The sequence below is a fragment of the Oxyura jamaicensis genome, chromosome 2, assembly GCF_011077185.1.
Source record: "Oxyura jamaicensis isolate SHBP4307 breed ruddy duck chromosome 2, BPBGC_Ojam_1.0, whole genome shotgun sequence".
Lineage (NCBI taxonomy): Eukaryota > Metazoa > Chordata > Aves > Anseriformes > Anatidae > Oxyura > Oxyura jamaicensis.
Window position 1 is genome coordinate 108,719,255 of NC_048894.1, and position 17,903 is coordinate 108,737,157.

The 17,903-nt window shown below is 35.3% G+C and overlaps 1 protein-coding gene across 4 annotated transcripts in view; it reads left to right on the forward strand.

Moving 5' to 3' along the window:
• The window catches only part of ANKRD12 (ankyrin repeat domain 12), a 63,534-nt gene that overhangs the window by 18,920 nt on the left and 26,711 nt on the right, over window positions 1-17,903 (forward strand). Inside the window, exons 1-3 of one of the 4 annotated variants that reach the window (XM_035319711.1) lie at window positions 1,748-1,771; window positions 2,217-2,354; window positions 9,324-9,471. In XM_035319711.1, coding sequence (XP_035175602.1) covers window positions 2,268-2,354; window positions 9,324-9,471 — 235 coding nt within the window. In that variant the 5' untranslated portion in view covers window positions 1,748-1,771; window positions 2,217-2,267. Of the gene's footprint in view, window positions 1-1,747; window positions 1,772-2,215; window positions 2,355-8,238; window positions 8,344-9,323; window positions 9,472-17,903 lie in introns of those variants that run through there. The other 3 variants (XM_035319712.1, XM_035319710.1, XM_035319713.1) reach the window with 3 other exon arrangements.

The window sequence follows — 17,903 nt, forward strand, 5'->3', positions numbered from 1 at the left end:
AAGCTCTTCCTGTTTTTCATAAGTTTGTGGTTAATGTTAAAAGAAAAATACTTCATTGCAGGGGAAGGGGGAGGGAAGGAGCAGACTTCAGTTTGGTGTTTCCTAATTTTCTGACTTTGGGACTGGGCATTTTGAACTTTTCTTCCTCTCTTGTTCTTCTCTTCCTCTTATGGAAGAATAAGGAAGTAAGATGTTACTTCCTTAAGTAGCGTACAACAGTTATCATCTCAACCAAGTATTTTGTAAGAGAATTTCACACAGGTTTAGGTCTGCTGGAGAGAGAAATTTGTTTGAATCTGAAAGTTTTGGATGTCAGGACTAGCATGCACTAAAGAGAAAAAACTGGTCTCTGCTGCTCTAGTCTGTTAGTTACATTTGTCAAAACAAAACAGTGGCCCTGGTCCTGTAACAGTGGCAAATTCTCTGCACGATGATCTCCCAAAATTTTAACTGTAAAGCAGCAATAGAAACTTCACACCTGAAAGAACACCTATTTGAGTTTTTAAAAAAATAAAAAATAAATTTACTATAAGAGTCAGTAAGACTGTGATCCTGTACGTGTGCCTGGCATGACACATCAGCTCAAAAAGACGAATACGACATCACAAGCTCTATAGTGAAGTCAAATGCAGTTTTTATTTTCACATGGCCTTTTCATCTCAGACACTTACAGTTACAAGTGTCAGCAAATGGATACGTTCAGCAAATGATTTTGTGATTTTTGGTTATGACAATGTTCTTGCTATAGGCCATGCTTTTGGTCTGGATCTCTTGGTTTTCAGCCAGAGCTGGGAATTGGCTTTTAAGTCTCAGCTAAGCCACAAATCTCTTACTGGATTTGGGGATTTACGGGGAGCCTGAGCATATAGTGCCTTAGCATTGTGCTTTACTTCTAACGAGCCGGAGCAGAGTAAATCAACAGCACACCTTTGGAGACTTGAAAATGATTGCTCGTGAGCTTCCCCAGGTCAAATGGAAGTTCTTGATACAGACTTCTTTAGGTTAACTTTCTAATGTCATCTGTCAGGCTTTCTTTTTTGGTCTTTTCCTCATTCACTGTATTGCACTGAGTTTGCTCTGCTTATTCTCATCCTGTTTTGACGATTGCCCTAAACGTAGAACATGAAGAGAAATGTTAGCTTTTCTCTATTCCTTTGGTTGATACTTGGAATCGATAGCATTTGCAGATTTTCTATCTCAGCTTGCATGCTGTAGTACTTAATGGGTTGTGTTGTAAAAATTCTGGTGTGTTGACAGGATGTTTTGGATTTTTAATTTATCATAACTATTTTATTTGTTGGAAGAACTTTGTAGTTCTTAAAAAGATGATAAATGAATAATGCTAAAAATCACTAGACTGTGTACTGCTGGCAGCATTGGCAATGAAGAGCAGCCGTCTGCTATGCTCCTGAAATAAGTTTTTAGGACGACCTTGACTTTTACTGTCAGGTATTAAAAATGTTTCACTTGTCTCGAAGTAGAAAAGTGCAACCAAAAGTAACATGGGAAAATCAAAATTCTGTTATGTGAAACTGTCGTGACGCATACTCAGTGTGCCCCAGAGATGAAATACCACAGACAGAGTTCTTTGAGTTTTATATACAAACATCTATAGTGATGGCTTATGTGGTTGATTTGCTAGATAGTGAGAATTAAGGTTTCTACTTCCAGGTCTAACCTTTAAAATTTTTTCTTCTAATGTATCTCTTTTTTTTTGCATCAGATGGATAGCACATTGCCAAGATTTGACTGCCTTTCTAAAATATTTTAGGTAGACAATATTTCAGTTTCCCTGGCTAGAAAAATAAATTTTTGTTGATAGTGTTGCTGGAAATGGTTTTGTGCATCTTCTCAGTCTTATTACCTATAAAACAAAGTGACATAGAGAACAGCAATGAGATGTCAAATACCTGAAAGCTCTAAGTCTGCCAAAGAGGTTGGTTAGAAGGATGAGGCAGTTCAGCGGGTGACTTTGTGATTTTCCAATGACACTGTCCCCAGCAGTAGCTGTGTTTCTGTTTAGCATTTTGGTTTTCAACCCAGGGTGGAAGCTGTAGGTGAGAAGGGTGCTTGATGTCTGCTATTATTGTCAGTCTACTCTTCGGAGTACAGTTCAGCTCTGCTACCATCTGCAATAAAAACATTTTTCTTGATATGACACTTTAATTTGTATATTTATATAATATTGGTTTTGCTGTGTTTTGTTTGTTTTTCAGACACACGATGAACCCACTGATACAGGATACAGCTAGCTAAACAGCTGTAAAATGCCCAAATTTGCATCTACAAAAACAGTTCAAATAGAAAATTCTGACAGTGATAGCACCATGGTGGAAAAAACAACTGCAAGAAAGGTAATAAAATTATATTTGTGTCCATTTCGTTTTGGTGAAATGAAAAGCAAGTTGTATCATGGTTTTTGTTGCTGTAATGGGAAGAAATAAATATGAATCTATATTCTGAAATCTGAACTACAGAGGAAAAAAATCTAGTGCAATTTTTTACATGCTTTCACGCCTAAATTAAATTAGGGAACAGAATTTATGCCTTTTGTTATAGCTTATAACTTAGATCAAAAGGAAGCTGGATATGTTGTTTTTTTTTTTTTAATACAAGTTAGTGCATAATTTCCATATCTTACATCATATGAAGTCTTCATCCACTGAAAAGAGCAAGGATTCATATTTAATTTAATTTTACAGTGTCTTAGTCTCCGTAACAAACAAATGAAACATTTCTGAAGGCCTGTGATGGCACAGACTAATGAACGTACACAAGTTTCTTAGATTCCGTTATAATCCAGAAACTTGTTACCTCTGGGAGTACTTGAAAGCCAAATGCTGCAGAGGGGTTGAGAGTAACTCCAGTACGAGTGAATCCACGTTAAAAACTGTACAATCCATTTTTGAGTGCTGGAAAATACATGGATATAGTTTACAATACAGAATATTATTCTAAGTTGTACATTGCCCTGTGGAGACAGATTGCATTTAGCTCCCAAGTAATGTTTAAAGCTATCTCCTTTAGAAAAGGAGATGGTGTGTTGTTCATACTTACTATTTTGTTGAAGTCTGTATTTCCTGGAAGACCACTTGTTGAATAAGTCAGGTAGAGATGAAAAAATAGGAGAAGAATAGAAGATCCAGCATCTGCTTCAAAATGTATGTCTTCCAAAAAGATCTATATGAAATATTCGACTACTTAGTCTCTTCTCAGCTTGTTTTATGGGTTCCAGTAAAGTGAGGTTAAAAAGTAGTCATATGGTGAGGTAAAAGTATTCATATCTGCTGACACTTAGCTGAGAAAGAAGTTAAATGGGGAGAGGAAATTGACTTACAGTAAAGGAATGAAAAAATACGTATATTTATTTTCCTTCTTCTTCTTCAGCATGCAGTCAAGTTAACTGAAATACTGGGAAATTCAACACTAGGAAGGAGGGGGGAATCAGTGGGACCTAAAACAGGAGGAATAGAAAGGGTATTGCAATGAAATCTAGTATAATTCAGTACTGCCTTTTTATGTATTTATTTGTAAATAAGTTAGAGTTTCTAAAGCTTTTAGATTATTTATTTAACTAATAAAAATATTTTCTAGCTTAATAAATTCACATCTTGTCACTGCAATATTTCTGGGGAAAAAAAACTTCTGACACCTGAAAATCTTGAAGCAACGGCTGCTCATGCTAGGAAACCACTTCTGTCATTTTTTTCAAGTTTTATTGTTTTTATAATTAAAAAAAAATGAACAGGTTAAAATATGTTTTCATCTTTTCACTTGCATCAGAGCAGAAATAGTGGCTTTTCAGGAATATATCAAGTTCTAAATTTTCCTGTTTCTATGCTAAAGATACAGCTTGATGCTTGGAATGCATTTATTTATAGGTTTGAATGTATACAAATAGATGTTCGTATTCTTGTAGTTCAGATTACTTTCTTCATCCATAAGCTCTGAATTTTAAATACAAAGAGCTCTGCAGTCTGAGTTATAAAACAAATCAACTTGTCAAAACAAGCATTTACTTCTGAGGCCTCTTCCACGTTCCACCTCTGACTCTCCTCTCCCTGTTGTGTGCTGCTAGAGTAGAAAAATGATGCTGGTGTCCAGAGAGGCTGGTGAATTTGCAGCCATTGCCAAAGGAGCTGCCCTAGCAGTGGCCCTTACGCCCAGTTCAGTGTTTGCTGGTTGCCATGAGATCTTTCTCTGCAGTAATCTCCTGTCTCTGATCCCCATAAACTGGTCCCTCTCTGCTAATAACAGTAGCAGTCTGCTGAGCCATTTAACACCCATATCCTGCTATCTTTGCAAAAGTTGGGTAAGCTTTTGAAATGCAGATATATTCTGGCAAAAGAGAGCTGCACAAAGGTAGTAGTTGTTATGAATGAAGTTGGTAATTTTTCCAGGGAACAGAAAGCTGAACGTGGTGTCCTTTATTTAAGCACCAGGTAGGGGAGGTAGAAATATGGCAAATTTTCATTTGATTTAGAAAGGACTAAATTAACTTTCTATTTTTAGTAGTCACATGAAACCCTTTCATTGTCACTTTGGTTGTGGTGAAGGTTTGTCCTTAGCTGGTTGTTCTAACAAGGAAAGGCATGTTGTTAAGACTGTACAGCATACTAATTAGAAACATGGACAAACATGTTGGGTTGCTCAGTATTTGAGATTAGTTTTCCCAAGTAATCCAGGCTTCACTGGCATCTTAAAGCCCAGGAGGAGGTGGAAGTTTGACCAAGGACATGGCTATGGAAACATAACGCTAGACTAATTACATGGTTAACCTAATGTAATACTATAAGGAGGTAATGAAGATGCAGGTATAAATAATACAAAAGTATTTTTTTTTCTTTTAGTGAAGCATTTTCATGCTGAGGTGTCTTGATAAATCTGGATTAATCTGGAGACTGTCTTGTCTACACACTTTTGTCAGTACTGTGTGACTAACAAGTGACCGTTTAGTCTTCCACGAGGGATGTCACTGTAGTAGTAGTATGAAAAGACTCTGGGGTCTTTGGCATTCCGGTAGTGGCGGTGGTCCTTAATACAAAAAATGCATTCTATTTTTCATGTAGCTTTGCCTTTCTTTTCAAATCTTTTGTAGAATAGTGCAGTCAAACCACTTCTGCACTTCAGCTTGTAAACTTGTTCTTACTTCTGTGTCCATTAATACATTATTTGTTGGTGCAGAAGTACTTTTGAACTACTTGTAGAGCTTAATTTCTCTAAATGGACAGAAGATAGGTAGTTTAATTATAGGTGTTCCTATATTCAACAGTCCTAAAGTTACTGCTGTTACAAGACTTCATCTTTCATACTTGTTGAGTGAAAGTTGATATTTACTATGCTGTTCTGACAACCAGTAAATAGCTATGTGAATTAGCTATTTATTTTTTTTAGTTCTTTTGAGAACTTAAGAACATGCACGGAGTAATGTTTATGTTAATAAAATGAGTTTCTATCATATATGCATTTCTGTTTTGGTTGCTTGCCCTAGGAACATAAAAATTGGTAAGACTGTATAGCAGGTAGATCATTCAGTGTTTGCAAGAGATATTTTATAAACATCAGGAAATTTTAATGTATCTGAATGAATATCTTAAATGGCTGAAAGTCTGGAAGTAAAAGGTAGATCTGTGGTCCAAAGGGGAAATGCATTTTCACTTTGTAAAAAGTAAATCTCATCTTAGAAGGCTCCAACAATAGTTATTCCCAAAGCCATTTTAGTACCATGCAGAAAATGCTTTAGTATGTAATTATTTTTGATAGGCAGAAAAAAAATACTCATTCTACTGAGGTTTAGCACATCTGCTAGATTATAAATTATATGGCACCGCGTTGTCTCCTTTTGTATATTGTCATTGATTGTAGACATAGCAGAAAATAGAGCTGGAATGGGATATTAAGAGATTGTCCAGGCTACCATTTGTTAGCCTCCTGAGGCTGTTTCTGTTGAACAGATTACAAATGTCCTCATAGTAGCACACCAGTATGGTTTTGTTGAGGTAGAAAATTCTTCTTGTTACTACACCTCCCAGTGAGGCGTGCACTAAATGTTGAGATGTGCAGCTCCGGTTCATCCATTTGCCCTAGAGCACAACAAGCTCTACATGGTTCTTGACAAATCTTGGCCGGAGCTTTTCTTTGAAGCCTTGACTGGTGCAAATTCCAGTCTCTTTGGGCAGTTGATTTTGATACTTAACTGTGCTGCCTTGCATGGAGTTAGATGCAAAGTGTAAGGGTAAATTACCTTTACTTGCCTCTTGTTGTAGTCTAAAGCCATTAAATGTTCTCTAAGTCTAGTGGACATGGAGAATATGCAGTGTGTTTTGGTTTTGAGCTCTTTTTTTTTCAGTTTATGGATCTGAACATTATCATGTCTTTATTCAATGTTTTATTCGGTTGGTAGATTTCAGTTTAGGTTAATGAACTTCCTTAGAAAATCCACAGATGTTCTAAATTATAGGCCCCTGAAGGAAAGATGTCAGCTTCATTTTAGTTTGCTATTGTGGATCACACGGAACTAATCCATAGACCTATTCAGGCTGAATTTTGAACCTTGCATAGACCCTGAAAAATATGTTGATGCTGTTATAGGACCAGAAGGAGGTGAAACAGTGAACGCTCACTCTTTAAGCTGAAGTGCATGTTCTAACCTACAGGGCTTGCTACCTCCTCTTGCCTTCCTTTACTTGAAGTTGAATCCAAGAGGCTGTTACGAGTTCTCTGAATTTTAATGTGGGGTCCTGTGGTTGTACATTGCTTTTAAGAGTTTGAAGAACCTTGTTTTTATCCTGTTCTTTTGTTTTGTATTTAAACTATTATCAAATGAAGACTGCTTTACAAATTCTCTAGTGATTATATTTTTAATTTGCTATTGATCTTTGCATCTCCCTGTTGCCCGGTCGGGATACTGTCTGCATATCTGATTGCATCTCTACCAGCATTGTCACTGGAAATACTAAAGAGTATTGGGCTTTGTACTGACTTCTCAAACAGCCTGTTCTTTGCATCCTTCAGATTGGAAAGTCAGCCCCTGGTTGTTCATGACATTCTAAGTGGCCCTTTAGCCTATTTGATATGCTGTATTACTTGTATGTAGTCACTACCAAATTTCTATTGGATGCTTACTTTAAATAAAGCTGTATCATTTTATATACCATTATATACCATCTTAATATATTTTGTTTCTCACAAAGTGTGAAAATTGCTTGCTTTCAAAGCAAGTAATTTTAATACAATGAGCATCATGTAAAGAGGTGCAAATTTTAGGATACTTTTCATTTGAAAAGGATAAATGCTTATTTCCAAAATAGCAAAGGAGCAAAATACTCATTCTAAGATGTCTTGTAATTTCTGTGTATTGTGTGCAGCCTGTTCTTTCACTTCATTGTATTTTTATGTCTGAAAGTATACATTTTGAGCACTCTCTCCTTTTAAGTAGATGATCATATAAATGAATATTCAGTGATTAACAAAAAAACCAATATGTCAATCAAATTTCACATAGCGCATATACGCAGGAATAAATGCGAAGCTGTCAAATTATGTTAGCAGCTTGTGCATCTTTGAGCACCTACTAATTAGTTTTAGAACTAATCAGTTCTAAAAAATGTTTCTTTTTAAGAATTTCCAATTGGGAAAGGCTTGTCTTTTTTCTACAAAACAAAGTTAAACCAGTTATTTGAGTGTTTCTTGATTACAAATCTTAATTGATCCTTTCTTTTGCGTAGTAACTAATGTAAGATAATATCCTAAAGACAGCAATAAAAATTTAATACCATTCTATCATGTTGTGGGAGATTCTTACAGGTATGTATGAGAAATAATTGGATTAAGCTGTTTGGGACAAGGAAAGAATGCTCCTGGTGAGACTGAGCAGAAGTGGAAGACTTTAGTAGAAGGGATCAGAATGAACTTAATGTAGTTTGGGGTCTGTCCTTGTCCATGGATATGTGTGTTTGCAGCTGTTAATGATCAGTTCTGTTAGATTGTTTAGCTTGTATTTCTTCAAAGGTAATAACGTTCACATTTTACCTACCAAGAGCTTAGGGGAATCTTAGGGTTTTTAGATTTTCTTCTTCTAGCATTTAAGGAAAAGGTCTGGGGAGGTGTTTGCTTTCTTTGGGGTTTTGGAGCGGGTTGGTTTAGGTATGTGGGTTCTGTTTTGTGTTTTGGCTTGTTCTGGTTTGGGGGGAGAGATGGGTAAGGGGTGTATTTTTTGCTTTTTTTTTTTTTTTCCAGGTTTCCAAACTTGGACTGACTATAGGTTTCTCTGGGGCATCAGCCTGCTACTTCAGGAATTCTCCTTAAATAGACTGATTCCTACCCTTCTTTGTGATTTCCCTGGTACGGACATCTGTTGTCTGAACCACGTAGGGGGGCTGTTTGTAGGTTCTCTTTGTAATCACTGCTGCCTATTCTCTTGCCAACAGTTTAAACTCAAAGCATCAGATGATATAATCAAACTACCCTTCTTACCTGCCTACGTTTTAAAATAAAGGATTAGAAAATGCTGTTTCTCTGCATTGGCTCTTGATTGGTATGCAAAGATGTTGGGCTTTGCAGAGGGTTCTCTTAGGCATTCATCTTGCTAATGTGCTGTCTTTTCCATACTTCAAGCTCCTAGATTATCAATAATCGAGCACAAGTTATTGTGTCCATACTGTTTTTCTCTGTTTATCGTAAAATGTTTTATAAGCAAAAAGACTAGATTTATGCATCTAAAAATTCCAAATTATTTGTACCTATTTTTAATTAATTTGATACCAGTTAAATAAAGTTTCTTTATAGATTTTCTACATTATTACAAAATTTTGCTTCAGAAGATGATGCACTACACTATTATCCCTGTTGAAATAGAAGGGAAGCTCTCTATAAGGGTGGATTTGGGGATGGGGAGGGGGTTGTTATTGTGTTATTGTTCAGTCTGAATTGCAGTGTGGGCTTTTAATATACTGTTAATGTGATTAATATTGTATAGTCAGGGAAACAAATTGGTGTGGTCATTAAAGGTTCTAAGACTTAGCAAACTCTTGTCCAATTTGTTCCTCTGACTATTAATCAAGGCTCTAGTAGTAAACAGCAGTTCTGCAGTGATGTACCTGGAAGTAGATGTAACACAGAAGATTCTCACTTTAGAAGGAAAGAAATGCTATTGATTATTTTCAGTAAGGTTACTTTAAAGGGTTTTGAATGAGCTACTATGTAATGATACAAATACTCACTTGCACGTACACTTTCACATAGCAGTCTTTTCAGTCTGTATACGTTATGAGACTATCCTGCTTTATGCGAAAATTACTTAGTATACTTTTTATTTATATTAGAGCAAGGACAAGATTGCATCCTACAGCAAAACTCCAAAAGTGGATAGGAGTGATGTGGGGAAGGAGATGAAAGAAAAGTCTTCCATGAAACGTAAACTTCCTTTTACTATTAGTCCATCCAGAAATGAAGATCGCAATTCAGACACAGGTAGAACCTTTTTATTTCCTTAACTAATTATTTGTTGGTAAAATACATCCTATTTTAATTAATTGTATATTATGTTTTTACATTGATTTTTTCCTCTAAAAAGGATACTAAGTGTAAATGTTGCTTGCTTGCTTCTGATTGTTGCATCTCAGTCCGATAGGCTTTCATCCTATCAGATGTTACCAAAAGCTAGCCATTGTAGTTTATCTCCATTCTCCAGTTCTTTCCTAACCTCATTCTGTTTCCATAAGTCTTTATTTTCATGGTCATCTCTAGAGGTCCATTTGCTTAAGCAAGTAAACCGATGAAAAGATATGTAAGTGCCTTGATTTGTGGCACAGATCTTGGCCTTTTGTAACCTGTTTGGGGGAGTGTGGGAAAGATGGGGAGTGCTCTGTCCTATGTATAAAAGAAATCGCTACAGTTATGGAACTAACTGAACTAGCAATGGAGAACAAACTCCTTTCCGTCTGAGCTCCTTTGATCTGCTCAGGATGCCTTTTCTGCACAGGCTGTTAGCTTTTCCTGACTTAAGCATATTCTATTACAACTGATTTGAAGACTTCAAAATATCATTCTTAACATGGCTCTTTTCGAATCAAGATGGATGAATCTAAATGTAATTATAAGAGTACAGTTAACCAAATTAGGTATATGTAGTAGTCCAGGAATAGTTGCCAGCAAGGCAGTATCCAAGCCCTCTGGATGGTCACCAGCAGGTGTGCTCCCCAGGTTTCTGACCGGTTCAGTCCTACAGTTTCTCATATAGTACTCAACATAATTTTTGTCAGAAAACTTAATTCTGTTAACAAACTTGCATTTAATTCTGATTATGTACATAAGTACATACTTACTTTTAATCCAGGATTGATTTCATGCAGACAATTTGATTCTTGGATGTTACAAACATATTTTTGTTAATGTAAAGAGAATGTGGTATAAAATCCAAATTTGAAATAGTTGCATTGCGAAACAGGACTTTTGGATTTAAAGCTCAGATTTCAGTGTGTTTACAGAATTCTAAAGTTGTATACTATTCACAATACCACTTGATTCTGAAAAGACCATGTATAAATTATATGTATGTTCCCAGCATTTACTTTGTTGAATTTATTGTTTGGTGTTATACCATAACTGTTTTTTTGTAGTGGAATTAAATGTTTTTAGAAATAGTCTTTAGCACTTATCTAATGTTTTCTGTGTTGGAAATCTTCTGTCATTTCTTACCATCCCCATCAACTGTAATTCATTGTCACAACATCTTGTAAGGTAATGTAAAATTTTGTGTTTCTCTTGCTCTAGCATTTATCGTTGCAGTTGCCCCACACAGGATGGATTACTCTAGCTGTCTAGACAAGCACAGACAGTGCAGTGCATGCACTACAAAACTTTTTTAAGCTGTAGCAGAGGGATGATGGAAATGGTTCAAGTTGGGGCAAGAAATACTTTACAGAACAATAGAAGGCCCATAGCTCTTAATTATTTTGTAGCAAACATCAATGCTTGTTGTCTGATTCATTGTTGACATGTTGCAAACTTCTGTGTGCGTTACTGCTGAGGAAGGAAGGCAAGATAACTATCCTGTTTCACAGACGAGGAACTTGGTACCTAGGCTTTCCAAAGGCCGTAGAGGTTGGAGCATTACTGGGACCGTAACCAAATAAACAACAGCGAAGAACAGTTCTTGTGCTGATTCTGTACCTAACCAACTGGATTAGACCAGTGAGCATTAACCACTGACATTGCTGCCAAGTTACTGAACTGTTACCTCTGACAGAAGTGTCTCCTTGCTAATTAACTACAGAGAATGGCAAATATTATTTAGGAAGGCAGGAAGGAAGTTTTTGGAGATGACAGAGTAACCAGACACAGAAGTAAGAAGAGGTGATGAAATGCTTCTTGGTATCTAGGAGTACTGGGGTGGGGTGGAAATTCTCTTCAGTTTTCTTTTGATACATATTGAAAATCTGTAGTAGTCTAGGGGAGATGATCCGAGGTTGTGTACACAATTCATAATAAGAAAAGTTCAGAAAAATTGTGGAACTACTGCATTCTTCACCCTGTCCTTTATAGTTCCAGGATGTATTTTATCCTTTCCTTGTTGTTTTACTTTTAATCGACTTCCAATATGTTTTTTCAGACTTAAGTATAGTAAAAATGTTCTCACTAGTTTGCTAAATAGTTTATTTGTAATCAATAAAATTCCATTGAGTTTGCTTCCAAAAGTTTTTAAAGACTTGGCATCGTCTAAAAATGTCTCTGGGTGAACAAAAATCAAGGAGTGCCATGAAAAGTAAATTTAGGGTAAAAGTTCTAATTTAATGAACAACTGTTCATAATAAACGGTTTATCTCCAAGACACATGATAGGGTTGCTAGCTGATGGTAGAAACCCCATGATAATTGGTTTCCATCCTATTTAGGAAGGTAAATGAGTTACTGGAAAATAGGGGAATATCTTATTTTTAGAGCACTACGTCATTGGACTTGTCTCAGTTCTATTTCCAGAATATCCATACATAATCTAAGATTTTGTCTTTTGTCTTTTTTTCTTTATTTGTTTAATCACCTTTATTTGACAAACGCTAATTTTTATCCAGTTTCTCTCCTTTGGATTGAAATATTGCCTCTTGTGACATGTTTCTCTCACCAGCTTCAGCCTCTCTCTCTACCCCTAAATTCCACCTCCTGGTATTTTTGGTTTCTTGTGGTATGGTTTTTGGTTTTGTGGGTTTTGTTTGTTTGTTTTTGATTCAGGTATTGTCAAGAAACTATGTAAGTGATAATAAACATGGACATCCAAAAGGATGTTAACTTCATTTGGAAATGTATTTTAAAAAATTGATTCGTACTAAACTGTGTATAAAGTAAATGTTACATCCAGTCAGTTTTGGGAAGTCTGAAAACAAACTGCATTTAGAGTGTCCCGTAAGAGTCTAGAACAATGCTTCGTCCTGCTGTTTATCTAAGATTTGCATTTAAATTAGTTTTATTAGCTTTTGCCTAAGAAACTGCTGTATTAAGTTAATGGAAAATATTTTCATGTCTAGCTTGTAGGTTCCTTTCTTAATAATTTCATACCGTCTAGGACCAAATCCTGTTGCCTAAGTGTAGTCATGCAATGCCAGCTGAGATGCCTGCAGTAGCTAAGCCTGCACAGAGCTGACTTATAACATGAGCTGTTATGGGACAACTACAGCACCTGGAATGGCACTATGTGCCGATTTTTAATCAACAGAATCCTATTCTTTTATTATTATTATTGTTGTTGTGCAGGTGTGTGTCTGTTATATTGCTATTATTTGTTTGAGCAGATTGTCTTGAGTGTGCTGTCCTTGTTTGGATGCTTATCCTAGGCTGAAGTCTCTGTTAAGACATCCCCATCCCCACAATTACACACCAATTTGTCATATTCACAAAGAAGAATAAGAGTTACAATTACACACCAATTTGTCACTTTCCTTGGAAATAACATCCTCCATATTTTCTGTTTGTAGTAATATCTTGGTTTTGTTTTCTGACCTCAACAATAACTGCCTTCAACTTAATCCAAGCATACCACAGTCATTTCTTATAGCATTTAATAGATATCCAGAGAAAACTGTTCCATGTGTACCTCATCCTAACACAGTGCATATATGTGTGCTTCCTATAGACAGGTTAGTGGGGCTGTTAAGAGGACTGCTTGGACAACTGTGGTACTACTTGCTGGATTTCAGCTGTTTATCCAAGTTTCTTTACCTATTTTATGAGCCAGACAGGAAAGTAGATGTGTTTTTGTGCATTGGTATATAATTTTAAGTAAATATCTGCCACTAACTTAATTAATTAAGCACCACAACGGTACTTTAATTTCTCTAAAGTGTACAGTATACTATGAGTTACCTGCATCACGTTCTAGTCTTCCTCTTTAACTGAGTGTAGGAAGCAGCAGTCAATCATGATGTGTTTCCCTTTAAAATAACTTGTCAGATTATCACGATCACAGAAATCTGAGTTACTCTTGTTCTTTTAACTTCATCTGCAGGTTTGATCACCATGATCTGTCTTCTACTGTTGCCAGTAATAAGGAATTTAGTCTCTTGATGTATATCACTTAATGTTTTAGCTTTTGTAGATGCATTTATTTTACGTCAAGCAGTTCATATTTTAGCTTCATATGGTACTATTTCTTATTACGGTTATTCCTTATAATTTGCATTGATAAGATTTTGATGTAGAAGTAGAATTAGAAGCCCTGAAGTTGGAATGTGCTCTTTTTGCTTTATTTCCTTTATCCACTAAAGTGGTTAATTTACAAAATGGTATACTCTTAGTTTAGCATGATTTGTTTCAAGAAATCCTTATGTAATTGTATTTACCAACTTATTTTCCTAAACCACTTTGAAATAGTTGATCCAGTGTGTGTAACTTATCCAAATCCAAAACAAACAGGTACATTATCAGTTGTCTCGGGACATGATCTGTAATGCGTACATCCTCCTAAAATAATTGCTGATTATGTTTTTGCTGCCAGTACGTTTTGAAAGCATGAGTGAATTTCATGAATTTATACCAGAAAAAAAGTGCTTAAATGCACTTACAGCATTGTTTCATGTAACCTGACTATTTTAAAACTTTTTCTTAAGTGTTATGTGGAAAACTTGCATTGTAAAAGGAAAATATTACAAGGAATGTTGTCCAGATAGATTTAGTTGCATATTATGAAGGCTAGTTAATAAAGATAATCAAACATGGATCCATATGAAGAGTTTGGATTTTAGTTAATAACACGTAAGAAATTCCCTGATGTCCTAACTGCTGAGGAATATCAAAACGTGACAAGAAAGTGAATATGAAAGAAGATATTTGCACTTCATAGACATTGAAAACAGGAAATATTCAAAACTAAAAAAAAAAAAAAAAAAAAAAAAAAAACTTAAAAAAAATTGACTTCAACGGTCAATTTTATAAGCGAAATTTTGTATGACGTTAATTTCTTAAACTGATATTATCTCTATATCAAGGAAGTTATTACTGTTCAAATTGTATGGACATCAAGAACATGGCTGTGAAAAGTTTTTGATTAACACTAGGTAAAGAATTATTAAATAGTCAAGGCTTTAGATTGTTAAGTTAGTCTTTTTCCTGCTAGATGAAGTATAGTGTGATGATAGTCTTGGAGTGAAAACAAATAATCTATTGTGCAATAAACTCAAGGGGAGTTCCCAGTCTTTTATATTTTTTTTATATAGTCTAATATTTTTCTGTAGCTTTGCATAACGTCTTTATCAGCAGTTGTAGAGTTGTTTTTCTTGGATCAAAAAATCTTTTTTATATGCCATATTATTTCCCTTTTGCTTCCTTCCACCCCTTTGTTTATTATTATTATTATTATTATTTATTTATTTATCCTCTAGTTTTAAATCTAGAGCATATGCATGAGAACTGGAGTTGGGGAGAAATTCCTAGCTTCTTCCAGGATGTACTCCAGTAAATGGATTATTAAGTGCACCTGCTGCAGTCCCAAGACACCTCTTTTTGCTTTATTGTTGATCGTACTCATTTGATGTATTGAACTGTTCAGATTTTCTGAAAATCCATACATAGTCTAACATCAACTTGGTGGGAGCAATTGGTAGGATCTAGAAATGCTTTGTAAACATTATTGCACCAGTGAAAAGCTTTGGAATATTGGGTAGGACTTTGGTGTTGTTTCACAACACTAAACATGATACATGATTGAATTTCACTCATATGCTTAATAGGTATTTCTAATAAAAATGTTTTTTTTCTTTTTTTCTTTTTTTTTTTAAAAAAAGCATAAAGATGCCTGGAAAAATATACCTAATTGTAAACAAACAAACAAAAAAACCCACACTATCATTTGGATGTATTGTTTTTCCAAGCTGAATATAGTTATAAAATTGTTATGAATGATTCAGAATGCAGATGAATGTGTTTGTTTTGTTTGTGTGTTGTTTTGTTTTGTTTTTTCTTTTTTTTTTCTGAAAAAGAATCGTAAGTGGTAAATAGCGTAAGCTAAGAAAACAGCAAATCATGCCAGGCAAACCGAAATACGTTGTTTTGTTGGAAATACTAAATTAGTCGATGAAGGTTACAGAGTATGCTCTCCTTGGAGAGAGAACAGCATAATCGCAATAAAAGTTGAAATTACAATTTCTTTATAGGTTTTCTTTAAGTTTTCCTATATGCAAAATTTCTACAAACAGGGAGGCAGGCTTGATTTAGATATTGTATGTATTTTTAGATGTTCAAAAATGTGAGATGCATGCAGTTCAGAAAAATCTCAACAATTACATATGTAAAAGGGATCTCCTAGTTTCCTTTTTAAACATGGATAAATCTGTAGGTTTTATATGTATATGTCTGCTCCTTTCCATTCTTAAAATAATCTTACTTATAATTGTTTAGTCTGTAAAAGTATATATTTCTTATTTGGTCATTATGGAATTGAAAATGTGCACTGTTTACATGGCTTTCTGTGCCTCTGGAGCATTGCACTACTGGAGCCTTTGTATATAATCAAACTTAGAAGATGAGATTTAGAGAGGGCTAGGAAGGCAGGAAAAGAGTTAAGAGGAAATGAATGAAATGAGGAGGTGCCCAGAGAGAGGGCTGGAAACAAGTAGAGAATATCAAAAGATAAAAAAGGTCAGTTTGGGGATTAACGAAATGTGGAATGGTACATGCTTATGAACCTCAGTGGGACTTAAGCTTCTTACTTGGAACTTTTATTAATTTTTGCTTCTCTGCAGAAAGTTTACAGTGAAGTGAAGTTTGCCTCAGTGGAGTCTTTTGAGATTTTCATCTTTTGCAGATAGCAGACTTTCAAAGAAGCTTTTATCTTACAGGTGCTTTGAGGTTAAGATGTAGGAAAGGAAACTGGAAGATCAATATAATCACAGGAACAGTGATGAAATAAAATCCATCTCATCCCCTCCAACTGTACCTTAACTGCACTTTCCTTGTTTTTTAATATGTCCCCAAATACTAAGATTAACTAAAACTGGATGAAGAGTGCCTTATCAGATGATAATCAATTACAGGAAGGGTAAGATGCAAGAATGTGCTATGCAAAGAACTAAAGTCATCAGTGTGGTAACCAAGCTTATTTTACTAACAGTAACGATCCTTGACCAAATGTTAGCATTTTCATAGAGTCAAACCCAGTTCATCAGTCCAGCATTTTCCCCTTTCTCTTATTACGTATTCTTGATTGTAATTTTTAGATCTCAAGCAACAACATAAACGAAGTTTATGGTTTAGCACATCATCCAGTCGCAGAGGAGAGAGCAGCCAATAGACGTCCTTCCTCCTTCTTGAATCCTTCCCTTATCTCTGTGCTCAGTAGTCCAGTCTGGAGGGTGAATTGGGGTTCCCCATGACTGTAGGGTGCAGAGTAATGTCTGACTGTTTGAAGGCATGTCAGGAACGTGGAAGGCAGGGAATCTACCAAAAGGAGAGGGTGCAGCGGAATGAACAGGAGAAGCTTGTAATGACCCTGGGCTTCTAGGGAAGGGAACCAAGGGACATAGTATTTGCTCAGAATTTTGAAATGTTCTTTCTGTTAATTCGAGTCTATTTTAGAAATCAGGCTGTTCCTTTTTGATAGCATCAAATAGAACTTTTTTTTTTGCTGCTTTCAAAAATGTTAATTCCAAATAACCAAGCATGTTTCTTTTCAAGCAGTAACCTTAGGGGCTGAAGGAAAAGGTAGACATTACAGATCTAGCACATAATATTAAGCTACTTAAGGAATAGAAAATGCTAAATTTGACAAGAACTTTCTTAAACAAAAAGGACCAAGTGTCTGGAAAGCTGAGATAATTACAGGAAGTGAATGGTCTTCACTGTACGTAGATGCAAAAAATAATATCTCCAGAAAACACAGTTACAAGGGAGGGAAGTGCATGGAAAATAGTCATAGCAAAAGAAATATGATGCATTGAAAGTTTATACTTGTCTGATACTGAGATCATTAGAGATTGTTCCAGTTAAAAGCAATTTAGTCACTACATCACAAATCGGTTGTTTTCTGTTATATTTCAAGGTAAATGCTTGTGTTTGGTTTAGGTAATATTGGTATAGAAAAACTGAAGGAAGAATGTTAGAAAAGGGTGGAAGATATAGATCAAAGTTTCCAAGTTACACAAATAAAATATTCGTTTTGAAATTTTTTAGTGTAATAAGTTATCTGATTTCAGAGCACACTTAACTGATCTTGAGATCTGTGAGAATTTTTAGGTATTGAATAGCTTTAGAAATGATCTGCTTATTCAGATGTGTAATTTTAGCTCCTGGCTCAAAATTTGGACGTGGAGTATTAAATAACTTCAGTAGATACTGATAAAATAAGTTATATATGTAAAATATATGAAATAGGTATATGTTTTGGAAGGGTATGAATTTTGAAGAAGAAACTGCTTTTTT